General features: G+C 47.7%; 2 protein-coding genes across 2 annotated transcripts in view; one reads left to right on the top strand and one right to left on the bottom strand.

The window, feature by feature from the left end:
- Positions 1–5,458, bottom strand: part of PDE6C (phosphodiesterase 6C) — a 48,881-nt gene extending 43,423 nt beyond the window's left edge. Inside the window, exon 1 of the mRNA XM_081823824.1 lies at positions 4,964–5,458. Coding sequence (XP_081679950.1) covers positions 4,964–5,398 — 435 coding nt within the window. The 5' untranslated portion in view covers positions 5,399–5,458. The remainder of the gene's footprint in view (positions 1–4,963) is intronic.
- Positions 5,459–14,127: 8,669 nt separating this feature from the next.
- Positions 14,128–20,278, top strand: RBP4 (retinol binding protein 4). Its single transcript, XM_006751959.3, has 6 exons — positions 14,128–14,266; positions 14,371–14,498; positions 14,615–14,751; positions 14,885–14,991; positions 18,127–18,339; positions 19,993–20,278. Exons 2-6 carry the CDS (start codon positions 14,388–14,390, stop codon positions 20,028–20,030), a joined length of 606 nt encoding a protein of 201 aa, XP_006752022.1. The 5' UTR covers positions 14,128–14,266; positions 14,371–14,387; the 3' UTR covers positions 20,031–20,278.
- Positions 20,279–22,004: the final 1,726 nt, after the last annotated feature.

Here is a 22,004-nt window from a genome sequence, read left to right as displayed (position 1 = left end):
GCAGAGTGATGAGTGTGGCAAGGTCCCTAAATGGAAGAACTTCAGAGGGTCAAGGACAGCGGTCCTTATTAGCTGTAAGCTAGAGGATTGCCTGCTCTAGATGGGTGTAGACACAGCCTTCCATGGTTCATACTCTCTCATCTTTGAACTTGAGTCTCCTTCAGTTGGAACTAAACTTTCAGCCTGATTCTGAGACTCACTGGCCAAAGTTAATGGGGTTTTCCTTTCATAGGTTGTATTATTTATATTTCCTTGTGTTGATGGTGCTTCTGAGATTAGCACGAACCCCTGGAAGCTGGACTCTGTTCAGTTTCCAAAATTAAAAATGTGGGAGCCTGCAGTGCTACTTCTGGGCCAGAATCTCACCCAGGGAGCAGGGCTCCTTGGCCAATAGAGCTCACAGCTCAGCTCGGAGCAGCAGACCTGGGCTGTGCCTCACAAACACCTGCAGACAAACTCACATTTGCAGACCTCCCAGCAGACCCACTGAATCCTGACCACCTAGAGTAGCATCTGTCTTCCCCAGGAATCTGTACTCTTAGTGGGTGAATCACTCCTGTGGAGGATCCCTTAGGAGTGGTGAGATGCTAAGGGAGTCAGATGGAGCCCCTTATCCCAGATCTCTTTTCTACCTTTCCCAGCATGGACCCACACAAACCAACTATTTATTTAGGAGGCTGCATCACCTAATGTTGAAGAAGGCTCTGGCATCAAGAGTTCCCCGGCTAAAACCAGACCCCAGTTCACCAGCTACGTGATCCATGCTACTTAGCCTTTGTGGAAATAAACGCTGGTATTATGGACTGTTTAGAGTCCCGGCACATAGAATAATACAGTATGGGAAGAGCACTTAGAAAAGTGTCTGACACATGGTAGGTGCTCAAGGATTACTGGGAAGAGACGCCTGGGAGTTTATTGGGCTTCCCTGGATGAGAAGTAGTTCTCTTTTGCAATGACCATTCTGCTTCTAGTTCTAGCTTTTATAACCAATCCCAATCACTGAAGAACCTAGATGCTCTCAGCCCATGTAGGCGTCCTATGCCCGGAAGCACGCGTTTGTCTGAGGGCCAGTCTCTGGCCATCCCCCCATCCCCCACCCCCCACCTTCAAGAGCCACATTTCTTTCCTAACCACCTGATCTGCCATTCTCTCTGCCTCCGGTAACATCTTCCCTGTTAGGCCAAGACGTCTTCAGACTTTGTTAGGTTCTTTCTCCTCATCCACTGCTTGCCCAAGGCAGCTCGCATTCCATTTTCCTCCTAATCTATTACCCATTATGGGTTGCGATCACCTTCATTTACACAGCAATCTTGGCCACTAAGTGAATAATCAAAATACCAGATCAGATGCACACACCATGGGATGGTCAGGCAGGCTAGTTTCTTTGCAAGCACACTTCAGTCGGCAGCTTCAAAGCTTTATGCTCTTTTATTCTAGATTCTAAACACAAGGAAATATTCCTAAGTTCATTTGGCTGTTTTGAGAAAATGACATACATTTCAAAATGTAATGCTTGCTTATTATTATATTTGAAAGCCCTACATAAAACCATCCGTCAGATGACAGGGCAGGTGAGGTGAGGCTTTCTGCTTCACTAGCTCGAACAATCCCTAGTGAAGTTTGCTTGAGTAATTCCTATAGTTCTCGGATTCAAACTCCCCTGGGTAGACCTTCGAAGAAGCCACGGAAGGCATCTGGGGAACACTGTGTACAGCAGCAGATGGACCGGGTCCCTCATCTGATCTCAGCGTTGTTAAACTCTGATTAAGTGCCATTATCCCTTGAGACCAGGAGTCAGAAAGAGAGAAGGGAAGGAAGAGAGAGGAGAGAGGAACAGGAGTTAGAGGCACTCTGTTAATTATTGAAAACTTAGGATTTCTCCCATGGCTTTCTTTTAAACCACAGTCAGAACGAGAACCACCCATAGAGTTAATCAGTTTTCCCAATAGAAAAAGAAATAACCTGAGGAGGATATCTGTTTCCTGTTATTGAAAGTCCCTGTCTTTAACCTGTTTTAAAAAGAGGCGATAATCAGCAACCCTTTTTTTGGCTTCCTACACCCAGCCCCCAAACGCCCCTTGGCATAAATATAATAATAGTTGTCATTTACTGAGCACCTACTAGGAGTCAGTCACTTTATGTTCATTTAATCTGTATATTGGTTTGCCTCCATGTCTCAGGTGCAGAAATGCAATCTGTCACACAGTTACCTAGCTAGTCTCAAACCCGCATCTGTGCCGAGGTCTCTCTGACGCCAGAGGTCTCACCCTACACCTTAGCTTCCTGGCTATCACCTTCATGGACCCCCAAGGTCGGGGCCATCCGGCTCTACCTCTTTGTCTAGGTCTGAGAACTCCTTCCCTCACCTGTGCCCACATTGCCAACCAGGGAGAAGCCACGTGTGGTCAGTAGCGTGGTAAAAGAGGGAGGCCTCAGAAGACCCAAGTTATGGTCCCAGACCTGCCACAACCTGCCTGATTGACCTTGACAAGATTCTTCCACATACAGGATGGACATAAAAATATGCTCCCTCCTTCCTCACAGGGTCTTTGCCAGAATCAAATGAGATTAAGAATGTGAAAATGCCTTAGAAATTGTCAAATACAATGAGAAGTTGAGAATTAGAAATGTCATTCAAACATTGGTTTCCATCTTCTTTTTGCAGATTTTACCATAGCGATTCAAGTCTGGCAAATTGCAGGGAAGTGGGGGTAGGTGGAGGGTGGAAAGAGTGCTGGACACAGAGTGAGGACACCCCCTCTAGTCCAGCCCTTCTCACTCACTGACCATACCATGGACTCTAGGATAGATGCAGCCCCTGTGACCTCAACTTCCTGTCTGCCCAAGGGAAGAGTCAGCTCAAGACTTCCAGAGCCCCTGCCACTGAGGATCCCCTGGTTGCTCTGAAATCCAGTTTTTCCTCCTGCATCTGCTCACCCAACACACCAGTGTTTTTCAATATTGACTGCATTTTAGAATCACCTGGGGAGCTTTTTAAAAATACTATTGCCTGCATCCCAACCCCTGAAAGTCTGGTGTATTGGTCTATTGAGTCTTGGACGGTATTTTTTTTTGAAGCTCCAGATTCGATTTTAATGTACCTTTGGAGTTGAAAAGCACCACTCTTCTCTTCCTAAGAGAAAAATGCTTAGAAGCAGTAGAAATGGAAAGCAAATGAGGCCCTGTCTCTCCTCTGAGCTGAGGAGGGTGTCTGTCTTCAACTTCTACTTCTCTGTCCTGCCCAGAAGAGCCAGGAGTCCTTAGGAAAAAAGACAAGGGGAAAACATGCCCTCCCCCGCCCACCTCCATTTACTGCCCTGTCCACGCAGTGACGCTCACCATGGACAGCAACACACCAAGGCCACCCTTGTAGCCGCCTCTGCTATCATTCTCTTCTCAAAATGCCAACTGGGCTTATTGATAATGCATTACAACAGAAACCATTTTACCCATCTCTTTAAACAATTTTTTTTTTCCAGAAAAAAACTTGCATGTCCCTTTCTTAAGTTTGAAGTCCTAGTAATTTTGCAGATGTCCTCGGTTGGGGACTGGCAAGAAGCATACTCCCGTGAGAAAATCTCAGGGTGTGCGGGCCTAACGTCCTAATTGGAGTCTGGAGAATTTTGCCTAAAGGGGACAAATCCGTCTAGTCACGGGAGCTGTGACAGTCAGCGTCAGAAGCTCCCTGAAACTAGCTTGAGCTCCCTGAAGGCAGGGATCAGAAAGGGACTGAGGACTCTGTGGTGGCAGATAGCAACCCTTGCACCGGAGGGTTGTGCTGGGCTTGTTTGCAGAGGGTTGCTAATGTTTGACAACTTCTGTGCCTTCTGGATCCGTGCGGCCCTCATCCTGTAATCAGCTTCAGGAGGCACGTAGGGGATTAGCCTCCTGCCACCAGCTGCCCCTGTCCACAAGCGGCCAGTAAACCTCAGCACAGAAGCGGGAAGCATTTCAGGGACACTCCCCATCAACCCCGTTCCATCATAAGCCACTGCTCCCCTTCAGTTAACAGCAAAATCATAGTCGCAGGACAGGCGTGTAGAAAAAAAGCGGGAGAAACCCCAGGCTGGTACCTGTGGTTACTGATGAGTGGAGCAATTATGAGTGATTTACATTTCCTCCTTGTTTATTTGTATTTTTAAATTTTTTTTTTAACGAACAAGCATTGTGGTGGTAAGAAGAGTGATTTTTTTGTTGTTTTTAAAAGCGCATAACAACACCTTGTGTTTGCTCGGTATGCTGTTCATCTCAGGAGCATACTGCGTGATTGGAGTTGACTCTCGCTAGAGCTGACTTATGGGGGGTTAGGATGGTCGATTGCACTTATCAGCCAAATTTGCATTTTTCACAATCCAAATGTGAACATCTGAACTTTCAAATGGTATTATTTGTTCTTTCTGCACATTTGGTCTATAAGTGAAAGAATCCATTTATGAGCCAGGCCGTCCCAGAGAACTGAGTGACCTCAAAGGGTTGTGAGTGAAAAAACAAAACAAAACAAAAAAACCCCAAAACAAACAAAAATAAGGGTTGTGAGTGAGAGGTGTGGGGAGCAGCTCACAAGTCTCAGCATCAGGCATCTTGCTGATCTCACCAGTGTGGGCCGCTTTGCCATGCTGTTCAGAAGGAAAGTTCCCAGAGCAGGGAGGATATGTAAGGAGCAGGTGTGGGATGCACCCGGCCCAGCTAAGTTTGCCCGATAAGATGCCAAACATTATAAGGGACACCCACTAAAAACGTACTCATTGCTTATCTCAAATCCAACTTGAACTGAGCATCTTATATTTTTATTTGCTAAATCGGGCAACCCTCGGCCTAGGGGATCCTCTTCCCGCTGTTCCTACTCCTCAGGTTATAGCCACACCAATGCCGCAGCCTGGCCCCTGGCTCCCAGCTCTCCCCACCGGCACTTCCACGACCCTGCCAAGACATCGGTCGGCCTCACTGTCATCAAGCCACCTACCTTCTGTACATCTGGGACATTAACGGCTTTCTTCGTGTGAGCAACCCAACCCACTATCCCGATGTCCAATGGAAACACAACTTCTTTGTCGGGTGCCACCAGACTGTCCTCAAACCTGGAGGTGGGGGTGATGTCGAGCAGCCAGGAGGCCACCTCGGGCGTGCCGTTGCGGGCCCGGCAGGCAAAGAGGCTGCAGCGGTCAGCCTGCAGCAGCCAGGCCACCTTCTGCAGGGCCCGGTGCACCGTGGGCTCGGCGCTGGCCGCCTCCTCGTGCATGGCCAGCAGCAGCTCGGCGCCCATGGCCCACTCCTCGGCCGGCGACAGCGGCCCACTGGGCCCCGGGGCTTCCCCCAGCCTCTTGGCGAAGTACTCCTTGGCAAACTGAGGGTGGTCCTCCAGGTACTTCACCACCGCCTCTTGGTTGATCTCACCCATGGTGCGGCTTGCTCTGCTGTTCTGGTTCAGAAAGTGAGACCCTCAGAGCACCACCTCGGATGGAGGGCCCAGAAGGAACTACATCCTGGTCAAAGTCACTGAGAAAACCCTACATGGCACCTCACAGGATCCCCCAAAGATGGAGCAGAATAGTTGCTTAGCAGAGCTTTCAAAAAAAAAAAAAAATAATAACCCAAACTGCCAGTCACTCTTGGGCTGTGACAGAAGGTTTGGCTTAGAGTAGGATTCAGGGAGCACAGGATTAAAGAGTTCTTCAGGACATGTAGTCCCTAAGCATTCTTAGCTCATAAGTCCTCAGAGAATCCTCAGAACATCCTAGATCAGCCAGGCAAGTGGCAAGTCGAGGTGACTATTTCAGAAAAATCATTGGACATGGGCTGCTGTCCACAGCAAGGAGAATCATCGATGTATCCATTAATGATAGGACATTAAAATCACACTCATTTTTTTCATGATAGCTATATGAAGTGAAACTATTAGACCTTGGAAGTGTCTGCTTATTTATATAGCAACTTTAATTAGCATTTGGGGGAGATGGAAGGGTTTAGCATCAATGCAACATAAAATGGAATATTAATCTTTCCTTCTCTTAAAAGTCCTATGATCATCCAAGTTGCCTGGCCTACTTTTTCTAAAACCTTCGCCTCTCAATTCCCCTCATTTAAAAGCTTGACCCCGGGAGTGTTTTAAAGGAACAAACCTTAATCTTGTTCTAGAAAGGTGAACATGGCAAAACATTTGCCCATGATCCAAGCCTAATGAAGCCACAATGTAAACAATAATCCTTGTCAAAAGACATGATTATAAAAGGTAGCCCATGCACTTGCTAACTGGGTCTTCCTGTCACTCGTATTAGTTTGGATTTTGTTTTGAATAGTAATGGCCAGCCCCATGCATTTTTGCTCCAAGATACAGTCTGTTAAATCTAGTGGCTAAAATCTGTCTTGTCTGTTGCTAGGATCTCTAACGTCTCGGGGGGTTAGGCGTGGAAAAACACTTACCGCTACTTAGTTGTGTTTAATGTTTAGTTTATTAAGCTTTTACATCGATTAAGCACACTTTCCCAAATATTTAAACACTATTGTACAACTAATAGGTCACACAGCACATTTCATGAACCAATTTCCTTGAATATTTAAATGCTGATTTCAAACTTTGTCAAGGTCTTCTAGCATTTCAATAAAACTGCAAACTTTGTGACAGATTCTCCTGAATGAACACACACATTACAGGGACTCTAAAAGTTAGTCTTAGACCCACATTTAAGTCCACTTCAAAGACAGCAATGCTGTGGGTTTCATTTACTTTGCTAAACTTATCTTGATAGAGTGATAATAGTCTTATTGGAAAAGAAAAAGACATCTGCTGAGGTTGTAGGTTCTAGGTCAGCAAACGAGAGGTTCTTGGTCAGAACATGGTTTTCCCGGGCACCTGGGTGGCTCAGATGGTTAAGCGTCTGCCTTCGGCTCAGGTCATGATCCCAGGGTCCTGGGATCGAGTCCCACATCGGGCTCCCTGCTCCTTGGGAGTCTGCTTCTCCCTCTGCTTCTCTCTCTCTGTCTCTCATGAATAAATAAATAAAATCTTTAAAAAAAAAGAACATGGTTTTCCCAGGGGAACTGAACTCAAACTGGCATTTGTTAAGTTATGTGGCTTCTTACAGCTGAGTTCACTTACCACCTCAAGAGCCCTGCCAAACACATATCTTTTCTTGTGCCTTCCTCTGTCACACTCAGTGTAGTCTCAAGAGGGTCCTCTTCAGAGTACTATTAACTGCATAATGTCCTATTAGCATCTTGTTATAACTAGAATAATGCAGAGATTTATCTCCTAAGAGGAAGGAGTTGAGTCAGCCCAGTCACCCCTCCCAGGGGACCATCACATTCTAACACAGTTTGGGACACTTTCTACTCAGTTATTTTGTGTGACCATGGCACAGCTCCAAGTTCTACCACAAGTATGTTGTGTGCTCACAATTCCCCAATTCCATGCTTTCCTCGTACACAAAGAGAGAAAAAACACGTATCTGTGTTCCATATGCAGATATCTACTTAATAGGAAAAACAAAATAACCATAGATGTTAACATTCCTCTACTTATAGAAATGAAAATTAATATAAAAATGAAATATAGCCTACTATTGTCACCATTCTTTTGTTTTTATAACTATTTCTAGATTCGTGATTTGCTCATTCTTTGAACACATGCCTATTGATTGTCCATTATAAACAAGCTGCCATATTAGCTTCTGTGGTAGAGACCTCATGTTCCCCCTCATCTGATTCTCTTCTTCTCCTAGTTACATGGGAAGATCCTTCTTTTCTGCCCTCCTCCCCCAGTAAGATCATGTGACGAACTTTGCCTCTGGGTTGTGGTGATAAATGTCTCTTCCAGGTAAGAACGATTCATTGCCAGCATAAGAACCTGGGCTCTTCATTCTCCCCACTGCCACACCAGTTCCAGATGGAGGGGTCTTCAGATTCGGAGTGAGGATGTCCTGGAACAGAGCCCCCTGCTGACTTGGGATGGACATGTAGCATGAGGGAGAAAGAAACTTCTTGTTTTTAGCCTCTCAGAGATGAGGGTTGTCTATTACCGCAGTACAATGGAGTCAATCCTGACTGTGACACTTGTCCTCCGGGGTTGCAGGGGATGAGTAAGTCTTGGTTCCGGTTTCACAAGCACTTGTGGTGGAGAAGGGAGATGAGAGCAATACATAAAGAGCCATGGAGCGAGGTACAGAATATGATAAATGCCAGAAGTGAGGTATATATACCCAGGGGTATGAGAGTTCAGAAAAGGGATCATATCTAGAATGGGTAGAGATGGGGGGTTGGGAATCGAGTGTGTTCCAGGTGGTAGGAACAGCAGAAATAATAACATGGGGTGTAGAGTAACAGGGGGAAGAGTGAGAGATGCATCTGAAAAGGCGAGTTGGGGTCAGATTACAGGAGCCTCAGAAGCTAGGCTGAGGCTGGACCCTGGAAAGTTTTGGGGGCAGGAAGAAAACATTATAAGGGTCCTTTCCTACGAACTTAATCTGGTAGTGCTTAGAAGGATGAATTGGAGACAAGAAATACTGGAGGCTATATTGCATTTGGTTCATTATCAAATACCCTAAAAATGTGTATAGGCTTTGACCCTGAAATTCTGCTTTTATGAATTTATCTTGCAGAAATATAAGACTGTATGTGATTAATGTGGTTACCAGGGTGTTCATCAAAAGTACAACTATAAAAGTGAAAGATTAGACATAACCTAGATTTTCAACAATAGGAGGCTGAGTAAATAAATAGCATTATATCCACAGAATAGAAAACTACATTTATTAATAATCCTACTGTTAAGGTCTATTTACTTATATGAAGAAATATTTATGATACGCAATAAATTGTAAGATAGTTTTGCAATATGATTCCACATATATACACATACATGAAGGTGTATGTACATACATGGTAACAGTGATTATTCCAAAGTGATGGGATTCAACACACTAATCTTCTTCTTCTTTTTTGCTTATCTGGTTTTTTCAAGTATCTACAATGAACATATATAATTTATGTAATAAATTCATGCATTCATAAACAAAGGTTTTAAAGGTTATTTTCATAGGCTACGGGTGAGGTTGCTTGGGAACAAAAAAGGAAGGGACAAATGTGAGATCCAGTTCTAGGCAACAATTGACAGAAGTAGGCAATTGATCAGTTAGAAAAAGCAAGCAAGACAGAGGGATCGCTGGTGACTACTTTGCCTACGGCATGACATTTTATAAAGACAGATATCGTTTTTAAAGGGAAATATTGGAAGTCTGCCTTGTTGCACGCACACAAATCTCTCTCTCCTTCTCTTGTCTTTGACTGAGTCCCCTTGTCTCCACTGCCCTTCCTCCTGGGGGCTGGTCCTTGCAGAGTCTCTGGCTCACAAGAGTGAGCTCACAAGATCTTTGTGTCTCTTACTGGCTTGTCAGTCCGGGGCACTGAAAAAAACAAGTGTAAGAAAAGAACAATATATATATTTTTAAATTTTCAAACAGACCACTTAGAATGAATATCTGATACTACACAATATGTGTTGACTTTGTTGAACTTCACTGTTTAATTTTTATGTCAGCATTTCTAAGATTTTACAGACATTGATTATCATTTATTTAGATAAAACATCTCTGAAACAATAACCAGGTCAATGTGAAAACTCAGAATATTTTTAGAAATATAAGCCATAGGTATTGATAATAAAAAAATGACCATAAGAATAGCTAACATTATAATATATAATCTGTGCCAGGTACTCTTCTAAGACCCTTACATATATTATCTCATTTAATTCTTACAGTAACCCAATGAGGTAGGTACTCTTATTGTTTGTATTTTACAGGTGAGAAATTGAAGCACGGAGAATTTAAGTAGCTCAAGATCACACAGCTAGTAAGTGATAGTGACCTACCCCCAAAACTGCCAGTTTAAATAGGATTAGATTAAAAAGGGTACCCATGAGGTGCACAAGACATCGTACTAGCTGCTCTAGGAGAATATACAAAGACATTTCCTTTAAGAATTTAATATATATATCAGAAAAAATATATATATCAGAAAATATTATTAAACACCAATTTAAAAAAATCTAAAAATTCCAGGAACTCTTTTTAAAAGCCTACAGAGGGGCGCCTGGGGGGCATAGTCAGTTGGGTGTCCCACTCTTGGCTTCAGCTCAGGTCATGATCTCAGGGTCATGAGATTGAGCCCTGCGTCGGGCTCTAGGCTCTGGGCTCTATGCTCAGCACGGAGTCTGCTTGGGTTTCTCTCTCCCTCTCCCTCTCCCCCTTCCCCCTGCACGCTCTCTCTCTCTCTCTCAAAGAAATCTTTTTTTAAAAGCCTACAGATGTACCAAAGAATGGTTTAATTTCCTTAAACTTTCTGCTTAACAAATTTACATTTTTCAATAGTCTACTAATAAACACATGTAACGCCTAATTCTATCATTGCTAACCTTTTCCACAGCAGTTAACCATTTCTACAGGAAGCAATGCTTATAACCCAACCACATGAACCTGAGGTTGAAGCACCAACCAAATCTAACAATGTCCTGGGTTAACCGAGTGCACTCCAGATCATTATACTGAATTCACTCTTCGGCTCCACTTTAGCCAGATTCTCTGTTCCTACCATTACTCATCACCAAAAGGCACCCCCTAAAGTTAGGGATTTCAGGCACATCCCAGCAGTCAAGTGCAAATGGGCTCTTTCACCTTGCACATCTGCTCACAGGAATCTCTGCGCACACCTAATTGTTGGGTGTGACCCGGTGTCTCAGAAATAACTCGGTGGGATCCATGTGATTTTCCCCTAAATTAAGGACACTGACTGGTGGCTTTGTGATCACTGAAAGAAACCTTATTGAAAAAATTAGTTTGACTCTTTGTACCTGAAAAAGCTGGCCGAAAAATCTTTTCATTTTCCCACCATTTATTTTGGCATTTTTAAATGTAGTCAGAAGATAAATGCTACCCCATTTCCTTGTTTTTCATTTTCCTTGGCCTCTCTGTCAGGATGTGGATGTAAATGTCTAGTTTGCACAAAATGGAGCTGGTTTGAAATGCTTCATTTTTATGAGGGCAAGGACATAAAGTTCTTGCCTTAGCCCTTCTTTCAATGAGGGTAACACATCTTTCCCTATTTCCCAGGAGCCAGTGACTCGCTTGTTGCTGAGTTCGTTCAGGCTGCACCAGCTTCTGTTACAGGTGGCCCCCTCAAAAACGCAGCAGCTTAATCCAATGGAAGTTTATTTTTCATTCACAGAAAGTTTGTCACTGGTGGGGTCCCAGGTTGATGGAGGCTCCACCAGCTGGCAGATGAGAGAAGAGGGATAGGCAGCTTTTGCAAGTCCTGCCTGGGAGTGACACACAGCACTTCTGTCCACATTCCATCCACCAGACTTAGGCATGGGGCTTTACAGAGCTACGGGAAGTGAGGAGGTGCCCTCTGGCAGAAAAATCTCTTCCCAACAACTCTACACCATGGAAGAGGAATGCAGACTTTTTGGTGGAAGACTAGCTAGCCACCTCTGCCCCAAGTGCTAAATCCTGAGAAATTACCTATTTTTAAAGATATTTTATTTATTCATTTGATAGACAGTGAGCAAGAGAGACAGCATGAGCAGAGGGAGAGCCAGAGAGAGAGAGAGAAACAGGGAGCCAAACGTGGGGCTCGATCCCAGGACCCCGGGATCATGACCTGAGCTGAAGGCAGATGCATAACCAACTGAACCACCCAGGCGCCCCCCGAGAAATTATATTTTAGAAACAATGACCTCTGACCAAATCTTTTTAAATAAATATTTTTGGAAGTTTACCTAATGTGATGAATTTCAGTAAGACAAAATAAGTCAGTATCTATTAGTTGAGCACCTAGTAAGTCTCAATAAATCTCATGGAAAAGTTTGGAGGAGGGACAGATAACAAGATGAATGAATCACGGTCTGTTCATGAAATATGTCAGAAAATGAACTTTTGTGTATATTATATACAATTACAATTACATCCATTAAGATGCCATTTAAAACATAATCTCATTGCTAGAAAGAGAAAAATGTTTGCAACGAGAATATTTGTTTTGTTTTCTGATTAAACAGTTACACTGTAGGAAAATTTGGAAATTACAAGAAGTACAAATCAAATGTCCTTAATTCTATCACATGGAGGTAGTCACTGAACATTTTTTTCCTGTTTATATTACATATATACATGCATATTCGAAAAATTATTTTATGAGGAAAAATTTCAAAGCACTGAAGTTAAAAACATCAGTTGACCTGCATTCACCTATTTGTAATCATGAAGAAATTCAAGAGAGAATGCCAAAATAAACTTTTTCTTTGCTGGTATCTGGGACACCAAGGTTCACGATTTATCATTAAAGAGAGAAGGAGAGGGGCACCTGGGTGGCTCAGTCGTTAAGTGTCTGCCTTCAGCCCAGGTCATGATCCCAGCATCCTGGGATCAAGTCCCACATTGGGCTCCCTGTTCATCGGGGAGTCTGCTTCTCTCTCTCCCTCTGCCTGCCTGTCTGCCTACTTGTGATCTCTCTCTGTGTCAAATAAATAAATAAAATCTTTTTAAAAAAAGAGAGAGGAGAAACAGTTGCAGCCCGTCTTAGGCATCTAACACATAAAGGAAAAAACATGTTGTTGCAAAAACAATCAACATAATGATGCACTGAAAGTCCCTCCATTCAGTCAACATTTATGTAGCATGTGCAAGGACCACCAGAATACGTTCTAGAAGAAACAGATGAAAGGGAGGGGGCTATTGGGAGAACTTTTCTGGCAGCAATAACTGTCCAAAGGCAATTAGGCTCAGCCAGGAGCTCTCCGTCCATCACTGGATGTGTTGGAGAAGAAGCTGGAAGACCTTCTGGACTCTGGAATGTCGAGGAGGGGATGCAAGCACTGGACAGGAGAAAGATGCCCTATGGTCATTTCCCACCTAGGGTGCATGGACGCTACCACTGTGCATCCCCACACATGGTCCCTGCAGGAGCAGCTCTTATAGGAGCTATTTGGGATTACACATCCTGGGATAAAACTGGCCTCACCAGTTAGCTGGTTGGCCAGAAACAGGGCTATCCTAGCTCTGGGGCAGGAAGGAGTTAAATGCGTCATCCTTGGCACTCCGGAGACCCCCTAAAGACTCAACTGGGAAGCAAGAACGGAGGGAAAGGGGGCAAGTGGAAGCAGAGAACCAGGCAGGTAGATGTCCAAAGAGTTATAGGAAGGTGCCTATTTCTTTGCCAAATTACTGATTGTCATTCAGTCAAAAGCTGCATCTTGTGACTTCTTTGATCAATTAGAGGAACTGTAACTCTGAATGACATGGTCAGTAAATTGTGCCATCACGTAGGCAAAATAACATAACTCGTCACAGCGTTTTGACTCAACTGACCATTGACTATAGAATTTTGTTCACCTCCCCACTCTTGTCCGCTCCTCAGGTGAACGCACCTTAGCTGTTTGGAAAACAAAACTCCACTGTGGCTTTGCAAACACATTGCGTTATAAACAATTGATAGAGGCGCTTCCAAGTGGTTTGAGCGAAGTGCCACAGAGTAAACAGGCGACCACCAAGGTTGCTAAAGTTATTTCCTGCCCTGACCAGGGTTCATTTCTGGAGAATATTTAACAGGGAGGGTTTTAATGCTTCTAAAGATGTTGAAACTAAAGAACAAATATTGACCCAGAAGGTACCACAACTCTCCTGAAAGAGAGTAAAATAAATCCTTTATAAAATGAAAAACTACTTGGCGGAAATATTCCCCCCCCCCCCCCGCCCCGCGCTGCGCAACTGGCCCTCGAGGGCAGAGAGGCCAACCTGGCAGGGCCGGGGCGCGGGAGCTAAGGCACCGGCCAGCATCGCGCGTCCTCTCTCTGCGAGGGCGCGGTCCTCCCGCCAGGCCGACTCGCGCCTCCGGCCAGAGCAGCCGCCCCCCCGCCCCGAGGCCACCCCAGGCTGCAGCTGGCGGCCGCTGGCACGAGTGCCGGGGGACCAGGCCAGGGCTTGTTCCCGCGGCTCGGCGCCGTGGGGAGCTGGGCTCGGCCGAGGCGGCCTTGGACGTGCGGCTCCCGCCCAAGGGGACCCTCCCTGCGCCCGGGCGGCGGTGAGTCAGGGCGCGTTATGCAAGTGCTGGCCGGCCGGCCCGGCGCCTCCCCTCGGTCTTTCACCCCCGCCGTTACGAAAGCGCGACCCCCTCCCGCCCCGGCTATAAAGCGGCCGGGCGGCCCCAGCGGCTTGCTCGCTTCCCTGGCTCCACGCGCGCCCGACGCCGCGGCCAGGCTTGCGCGCAGCTCCGGGCGGTGAGCGGCGGCAGGGCGGCGGGGGGCGGGGGCCGGGGGCCGCGGGCGGGCAGGGCCGGCGGCGGGGGCCGCGGCCAGGCACTCACGGCGCGCGGTCCCCGCAGGGAGGACTCCCGGCACGATGGCGTGGGTGTGGGCGCTCGTGCTGCTGGCCGTGCTGGGCAGCGCCCGGGCGGAGCACGACTGCCGGGTGAGCAGCTTCCGAGTCAAGAAGAACTTCGACAAGGCTCGCGTAGGTATCTGCCGGGCGGCCCCGGTGGCCGCGGTGCCCGGTCCCCCGCGTTCTCCCTTCCTGGCGGCCGGCCGTGCACGCCGGGCCACCAAACCCTGCGCTCACCTCTCTCGCAGTTCTCCGGGACCTGGTACGCCATGGCCAAGAAGGACCCCGAGGGCCTCTTCCTGCAGGACAACATCGTCGCTGAGTTCTCTGTGGATGAGAATGGCCAGATGAGCGCCACGGCCAAGGGCCGAGTCCGTCTTTTGAAGTCAGACCCCCCCCCCCCTCCCCAACCCCTGGCTGAGCACCAAACCAGACTGGGGAGGGAGGGGAGCATCAGGGTGAGATGGAGGAAGGAAGCCCTTTGCCGGCCTGGCTCAGGATCTCCTTGGCTTTTGCAGTAACTGGGAAGTGTGCGCAGACATGGTGGGCACCTTCACAGACACGGAGGACCCCGCTAAGTTCAAGATGAAGTATTGGGGCCTAGCGTCCTTCCTCCAGAAAGGAAGTGAGTAGTCAGTTCAGTGGAACGTCTCAGGGGATGGGGGTCATACCTGACCAATTTGCTGGGTTTCTTCTCCAGTGGCAGCCTGGAAAAGAATGGTGCGTGCGTGGCAGGAACTGTCAGCAGAGCCTGAGGTTAGGGAGGTGAGACGGGACTAGTGAGGCCCCTTCCCGCCCACCTTTCACCTTCAGCTCCAAAAACCGGGCCCAAGCTCAAAAGGACCTTTGGGCTTGTCAGGTGACCTCCTTCTGCCATTTTCATGTCCAGCCATTGTGCCAAGGTGTGTCTTCTCCATGCTCAGACATCCCACCTCCCCAAGACCCAGCCCGCATCACCAGTCAACCTGGTTTTGTATTTCCTCCATTTCATTGGGCTGGATCCCTGGGACAGCTTGATTACTGGGACACCCCCAGCGGAGGCGGAGAGACCCTCATCCAAGGATGTAGGGAGCATTGTGCATGGGGTTGGCTCCCGAGTGTCCTGCCGGCAGATGCTGAGATACTGAGCCAGGCATGGCGTTCTGGGTGGCACCGACCTCTTCCCTTCTTCTAAGCACCAAAACTCAGATGGGGGACAGGGTGTTGAAGACTCTCAGAAAAGCACCCTACAGTTTGGGCTGATCATAAGAACACGACATTTACATGCCCTTTCTACTTTCTTTCCATTTCTCTTAAGTTTCAAATCTGGAATCTCTTTGGTGCCCAGACAATAAGGTAGGCCAGGGGGGACATATCATGGGATCTTAGAGATGGAGAGTCAACCCTACGAAGGGGGTTCAATATACAGATGAATAAACTGAGACCAAGAGAAGGTAGTGATTTGCCCATGGTCATACAAGTTTGTGGGAGCCAGTGTCAAAAGCCAGGGGTTCCAACTCCCAGGTGAGTAGTAACAATTATTTCAAGTAATGTAGCAAAACTTGCTAGAATGATTCATTTAGTGTGAAAGGTACGCTTTTCTGATAATGAATTACAAATTACTCTGGGGTGGGGCCCCAGAGTCTGTAGGTTTGCTGTGGTCCTTAGGAATGCTCCTTCTGCACAATGAAGCTTAAGAAACTGCTCTAGATAATTCAATCCAAAGAATTTGGAGTTTGGAGGACCAAGTTCACTCTTTCGAGTGGCGCTCAGGCTGTTCATCTCATCTCAGGAGGGAGAGGCTAGTAAAGATTGTTAGGATTTATATTCTTTGTTGTCTTTGAACTTTTTAGCCAAAAAGAGCCTGGAGATAAACCAAACCAACTTAGGCCTTTCTTTTAAAGTCAAGAATGGTAGTCAATTTTCTTTAAAACCAAGCATCGAAAGTTACTTAGTTCTTACATCAGAATTCACTTCTGGCAACAATCTCGGAAACAGGAAATTAAGCTGCAGATTGGCTGAGCTAATAGCTGCCTCGATCATGAATTGGGGTAACATTTCAAAGAAGAGTGCAGGTGTGTCTGAGGGGTTAGGCTGCTGGGGCACCTCCGACGGACACACTGAGCCCCACCACCAGGGAAGAAGTGACTTCATTTGCAGAGGAGGAAGACTGCCCAGAGGCTCAGGAGCCTGTGAGGGGAGCCGGTGGTTAGGGTGAGGCCCAGCAGGCGGTCCCATGGCTTCTGTTCCTGGCCCGTCTGATGAATAACTGAGCAGTCATGTGTCTGGGCGCCCCCAGCTCTGGCCTCTGACACTCTCCTGTGGGAGAGCCCGGGAGGTGCCGTGGTGGCTCATTCTTCCTCTTGGAGAGCCTGGAGGGAGCCGAACACGGGGCTCCAGGACCCACTCCCGTGCAGCTGTCCTGCAGGCCTGAGTTCAGGCTGAGCCCCTCCTCGGCTGGCACTCTGGGGGTTCTCAGAACCAAGAGGTGACTTAGGGTGGGCAAGAGAGTCCTCCCTTATGCTGTCTGAAGCTGGGGGACCCGCGTTCCTCTGCATTCCTCCCTCATGGAACCAACACAGAGCGGAGACCATCACCCGCTTCATGGCCTGGGCATGAGATGGAAGCATAGAGGCTTTTTGTTTCTTGTTTCTCGTCCCCTCTCCCCGCAACTTACCTACTGCCTCGAGACAGTGTGGTGGAGACATCAGGCATGTGGGCTCCGGTTCTGTCCTAATCTTTGTGACCTTGGGTAAATTATTTAGTTTCTCTGTGCCTCGGTTTCCTCATCGGTAAGATAGAAATAACAGCGTGCACTTTTGGGTAGATGTGAGGAATAATTGAGAAAACATGGAACCTGTCTACATGGTGACTGATACATAATTAAGTGCTCAGAAGGTCCTAGCCATGGTTCCGTGTCGATGAGAACATTAAATCAAGTAGAGATGTGCCACTTTTTATCAAGTGTAAGGTGTTTGGATACCCTTGAGCATTGTTGTTTCTCCAGGGTCAATCTCTCCAGCGTATGTTCTTATTAATGTTTTTTCTCATCCTGCCTTTGTTGACATTTATGCCATCTTTGCGTACACGTCTTCCTGGCCTACCTCCCAGCCTCAGGAATAAATGAAATCTGAATTCTTCAGGGGCTCAGCTCTGCCTCTGTCTGGGGAGATCTGAAAAGTACAAGCTCTAAGAAAGAAGACTATGTGAAGCAGAGGGTGGGCCTCTTGTACCCTCGACACAAAAACTACTCTCTCTCGCCAGCGCAGAGAAGGGAGTCAGGTGACTAAGCCAGAATTAGGATGGAGCAGAGTAGCCGTGAAGCAGATCATCAGAGTGGCATCCTCCAGGGGATCGAGGGACAGCAGGGCAGTGAGACAGAAGCTGGCGGCCACCAGACGTCAGCCACAAAGGCACACACATTGTTGGAGAACAGATGCAGAAAGGTCTATTTCATGGTTTCAACGGGCTCACGTTCTCTGTTGTTCTTTGGACAGATACCAGCACATTTATTGTCAGGGTAAGAGATAAACATTGAAGTGAACGAGGTCTCCCCCTGCCCCCCCCACCTCCCGACCCCAGGATTCTTTTCTGTGAAGGAGGACAAGGTCCTTTCTTGGCCTCCCAATTTTATGAAAGCCATCAGAATTCTCTGCAGCCTCCTGCTTCCTAAAGAAATGAAACCAGTTTCAGGAAGGCGCTGGTTTCGTGAGCTGGTGCTTCCCTGACGCCTGAGCCTGCCGAGGGAGAGGCACTGGCTCTGTGGCTTTCTGGCTTGCAGACGATGACCACTGGATCATCGACACGGACTATGACACCTACGCCGTGCAGTACTCCTGCCGCCTCCTGAACCTCGACGGCACCTGTGCCGACAGCTACTCCTTCGTGTTTGCCCGCGACCCCCACGGCCTGCCCCTGGAAGTGCAGAAGATCGTGCGGCAGAGGCAGGACGAGCTGTGCCTGGCCAGGCAGTACAGACTGATCGTTCACAACGGTGAGTGGGCGGCCGGGGGCAGGGCCCCGCCGACTCTCCCCGAGGGGCCAAGGAGGGGCACTGTATCCGCATGTGGGAGAAAACGGGAGTCTGAGAAGCCCCATGGGAGCCATCTTGGTCCTTCTTTTTAAATTTTTTTTAAAAGATTTTATGTAGTTGTTTGTGTGTGAGAGAGAGAGGGAGAGTTATCATGAGCAGGGGGCAGGGTGGAGGGAGAAGCAGACCCCCCACCGAGCAGGGAGCCCGATGCGGGGCTCGATCCCAAGACTCCAGGATCATGACCCGAGCCGAAGGCAGACGCTTAACCGACTGAGCCACCCAGGCGCCCCATCTTGGGCCTTCTTGACCAGATCTTTCATGGTACTGTTTCATAAGGAGTGGGGGGAAGAGCCCTTTTCCAAAACCCTGGCCCTTTTAATTAAGTCAAGCTGCAGAGGACAGGCTCTTCCTTTTTATCTGCTCCCCTAGGCCCGGCCTGTGGTCACATGATTTTGTCCCCAGCTGTACTGCCCAAAAAGCCATTTTGACTGAATTCATATTGTTCAGAGATTCAGTGGCGACAGTGAAGGGCCGGGCAGCAAACGTGGCCGTTGGTGTAAAAAGTGAAAGAGAGACATCACCAGAGCAAAGTTCAAAACAGAACCCTTTCAACAGATGCTCTTTTCCTCATATGGAACTAAATAACGGTGGAATTGCCTAGCTGGTCTTCCTCACTTATGTTTTTTGAGATTCCCTGGAACAACCCCTGAATCTTTTTTATAGATGTTACCTTTGTCAGATCTTGATTTTAAAACCAATAACATTCTGGTGGAAAGTGTGCAGTCTGTTTTGAAAGGACACTCCCTCACTCCCACAGGAAACAGAGTTTCAAAGTCCAAATAGGGTAATGCTGAAATGTAGAAAAAGAACAAAACTGAACTTTTCTGTTGGTCATCTAACTAGCTGGTCCACACGACACCCAACAGATATGAACCCAAACCAAAAACATTAAAAAATAAGGTCTTGATGCTTCATCCTGGGGGCAGCCTAAATGTAGGGCGGGGGAGGATCTCACCATAACCAGGCCCCACGCCATGCCGTTTACCTGCATTACCCCCCTCAGGCCTCAGAGGACCTTATGAAATACATACTCTCATTATCCCCGTTCTACCGATGAGAAAACGCAGGCTAAGAAAGATCACATAGGTTGCCCAAGCTCTCCCACGGTTAGCTGAGCTGGATGCAAACCAAGGTTGTTCTGTGTTCCCGAAGCCCCCTGTGGCACTGCCTGGTGACACCTGGCACAGGACACAGTGAACATTCCATAAAGCCACCCACACAGCGGCCGAGGCCAGGCTGATTTGGCCCCCACTTCCCGAAATAGGAGCATGTGCCCCCGATCCTTCGAAATGCAGTGAGGCAAATTTAAGACAAGCCAAAGGAGAACTTTCAGAAAGCAGATCCTACGCTCTTGGACCCTCTCTTGCCCCCAGAGAGATTCAAAGGGTCTCCGGAAGAGCCTGGAGGATGTCTCTGAATCACAGCCACATCTAGCTGTGACCTTACAAGACACGTTTGGACACAGCCAAGCCCTAAGGCCATCATGATATTCGCTGTGTACATTGAACAATGGGTCCAGCTTTCTGTCTTCGATGACTGTTTCCTCTATTTCAGGTTACTGTGATGGCAGATCAGAACAAACCATTTTGTAGCAACATGGAGTTTCATTGGAGAAGTTCCCATCAATTCATGCAGCCTTCAACTCGATCTGATCTTAGGAGTTTAGTTTGCCCTGCTCTGCTCCCCTCCCCTCCGCAAACACGGAACCTCCGTACACATAAAAATATATGTGGGGATAAGTGAATCTGCACCCAAATGACTGTCTTTTCTGGAATTTTCTAAGCAATTGTTTAAGGCTTAGGATTCCAGACTTTGATTTATTAAAATGTAGTCACCCGTTTCCTATGATCTGGGTTTTTCTTTGCGCTGCATCTATGTCAACGTGACAAATCCTGTAGATGGCGGGGTAGGGTGCGCTCTTATATACCAGGAGGGGCTCCTCTCTCCCTGCTCTTCGTGACTTCTGGTCTTTTCTGGTGCCTAATCTCCATTATTAATGACTGTGGCTTCTCCTGACTTCCCGGAAAGGGGGCTTCCCCATTAACCGAGAAAGGGCCTTAACTACAAGCCTGGGCAAGTCACTGGAGACCAAAAGAGGAGGTGAGTGTTGGCTAGGCCAGGCCAGCAAGCTCAAGGCCTCAGTTGACCCAAGGTCCATGAGGAAGGTGGGATGGTGGGCTCACCCCCAGCCCTTCAGGGTCTCTAGCACTTAATTCACTTCTTAGTTCAGGTATGGCCAAAATGTTGAGGGAGAGGTGGCTGGGGGCTTCCCTGGGGGAGTTAGGAGATGGGCCCCTGGAAACCAGATCCATGGGGAGATCATGGCACTTCCCACTGGAGTGCGGGAATGGGCTAGCTGGGATTAGAAGTAGCAGGGCTGGGGAGGATCACCAGTGTCCACACCATCAGTGGCCCCCGCGAACTCAGTATGTCACCGCATGCAGAGTCATTTGCCTTCGTTCCCCAGGAGCTCCCAGGAGCATCACATTTTTATCTGGAAAAGGCATCAAGACTTTGGTACCAGAGTCTTGGTTTTAAGTCAAAATCCGGGTCAGATACATATTAGCTGTGTGATTTGGAGCTGCTTATCTGTCTTCTCTGAGCCTCACTCGTGTGACATATGGGGAAACAGTACCTGCCTGATGGGGTGCGGTGAGGATTCGGTGAGAGCCCTTAGGAGCTGTGCAATCCTGGCGACGGTGCCAGGCTGACATCTGTGACATGGGTCGGGAAGTGGGGAAGGGCTCATGCGTGGAGAGATCGCTGCCTGTGAGCTGGCATAGCAGGGAGCCATGGGTGCCCTGCGTCCCCCCTTCGATGTGCTGTGTTTTCCCAGCAGCAAGAGAGGAGACAGCAAGGGAGGAGACAGGCAGCTGCATATGGGAAAACTCTGCCTGTCGCTCATGTCAGAGCCAGGCGCTTCAGCCTCAGTTTGATGATCCCAGACGCCCATAACATAGCGACACATCACTTCCCAAAACAGCTTTAATGAACAAATCTAGTAACTAAAGATGAACCAAAGATCCCTGCTGTCCTCTTGTTCTCAAGCTTGTGATCCCCATAAATCTTACTTCAGAAGCAAGCTATTCAAGAAACCTCGTGAACAATGACAACCAGTGGCGCTGATTTACTTTGCAACAAAGATTCGTTGAGCACCTACTACGTGCTAGGCCCCAAGCTGCTGCGAGTTGCAGTCATTGCCCAGCCTCCAAGTGACAGGTTCTCTTTGGCTCTGGTTTCTTCTCCCCGTCCCTTTGTCCCAGGGATATTTCATAAAACCATAGACCTGTAAACACTACCTGATGACTCCTAGCATTGTATGTTTGGGCCCAAGTCCCACATCCCTGCATCCAACTGCCTACTTTCCATTAGGATCTCAAATTTGTATGCCCCAAACAAAACTCTTGGTTCTCCTACCTGCCATTCTTCTAGTCGTTCCCATTTTTGTGGCCTGCCCAGCCATCCAACCACTGTCAGGAGTCACCCTCGAATCTTCTCTTTCCCCCACGTTCTACATCCTGTCCATCAGTAAATCGTGCTTACTCTGCCTTCTCAGAGTGATTCTG

The sequence above is a fragment of the Leptonychotes weddellii genome, chromosome 6, assembly GCF_054177405.1.
Source record: "Leptonychotes weddellii isolate Sample4059 chromosome 6, ASM5417740v2, whole genome shotgun sequence".
Lineage (NCBI taxonomy): Eukaryota > Metazoa > Chordata > Mammalia > Carnivora > Phocidae > Leptonychotes > Leptonychotes weddellii.
Note: the sequence above shows the minus strand (reverse complement) of the source record. Positions and strands in the feature narration are given on the sequence as shown.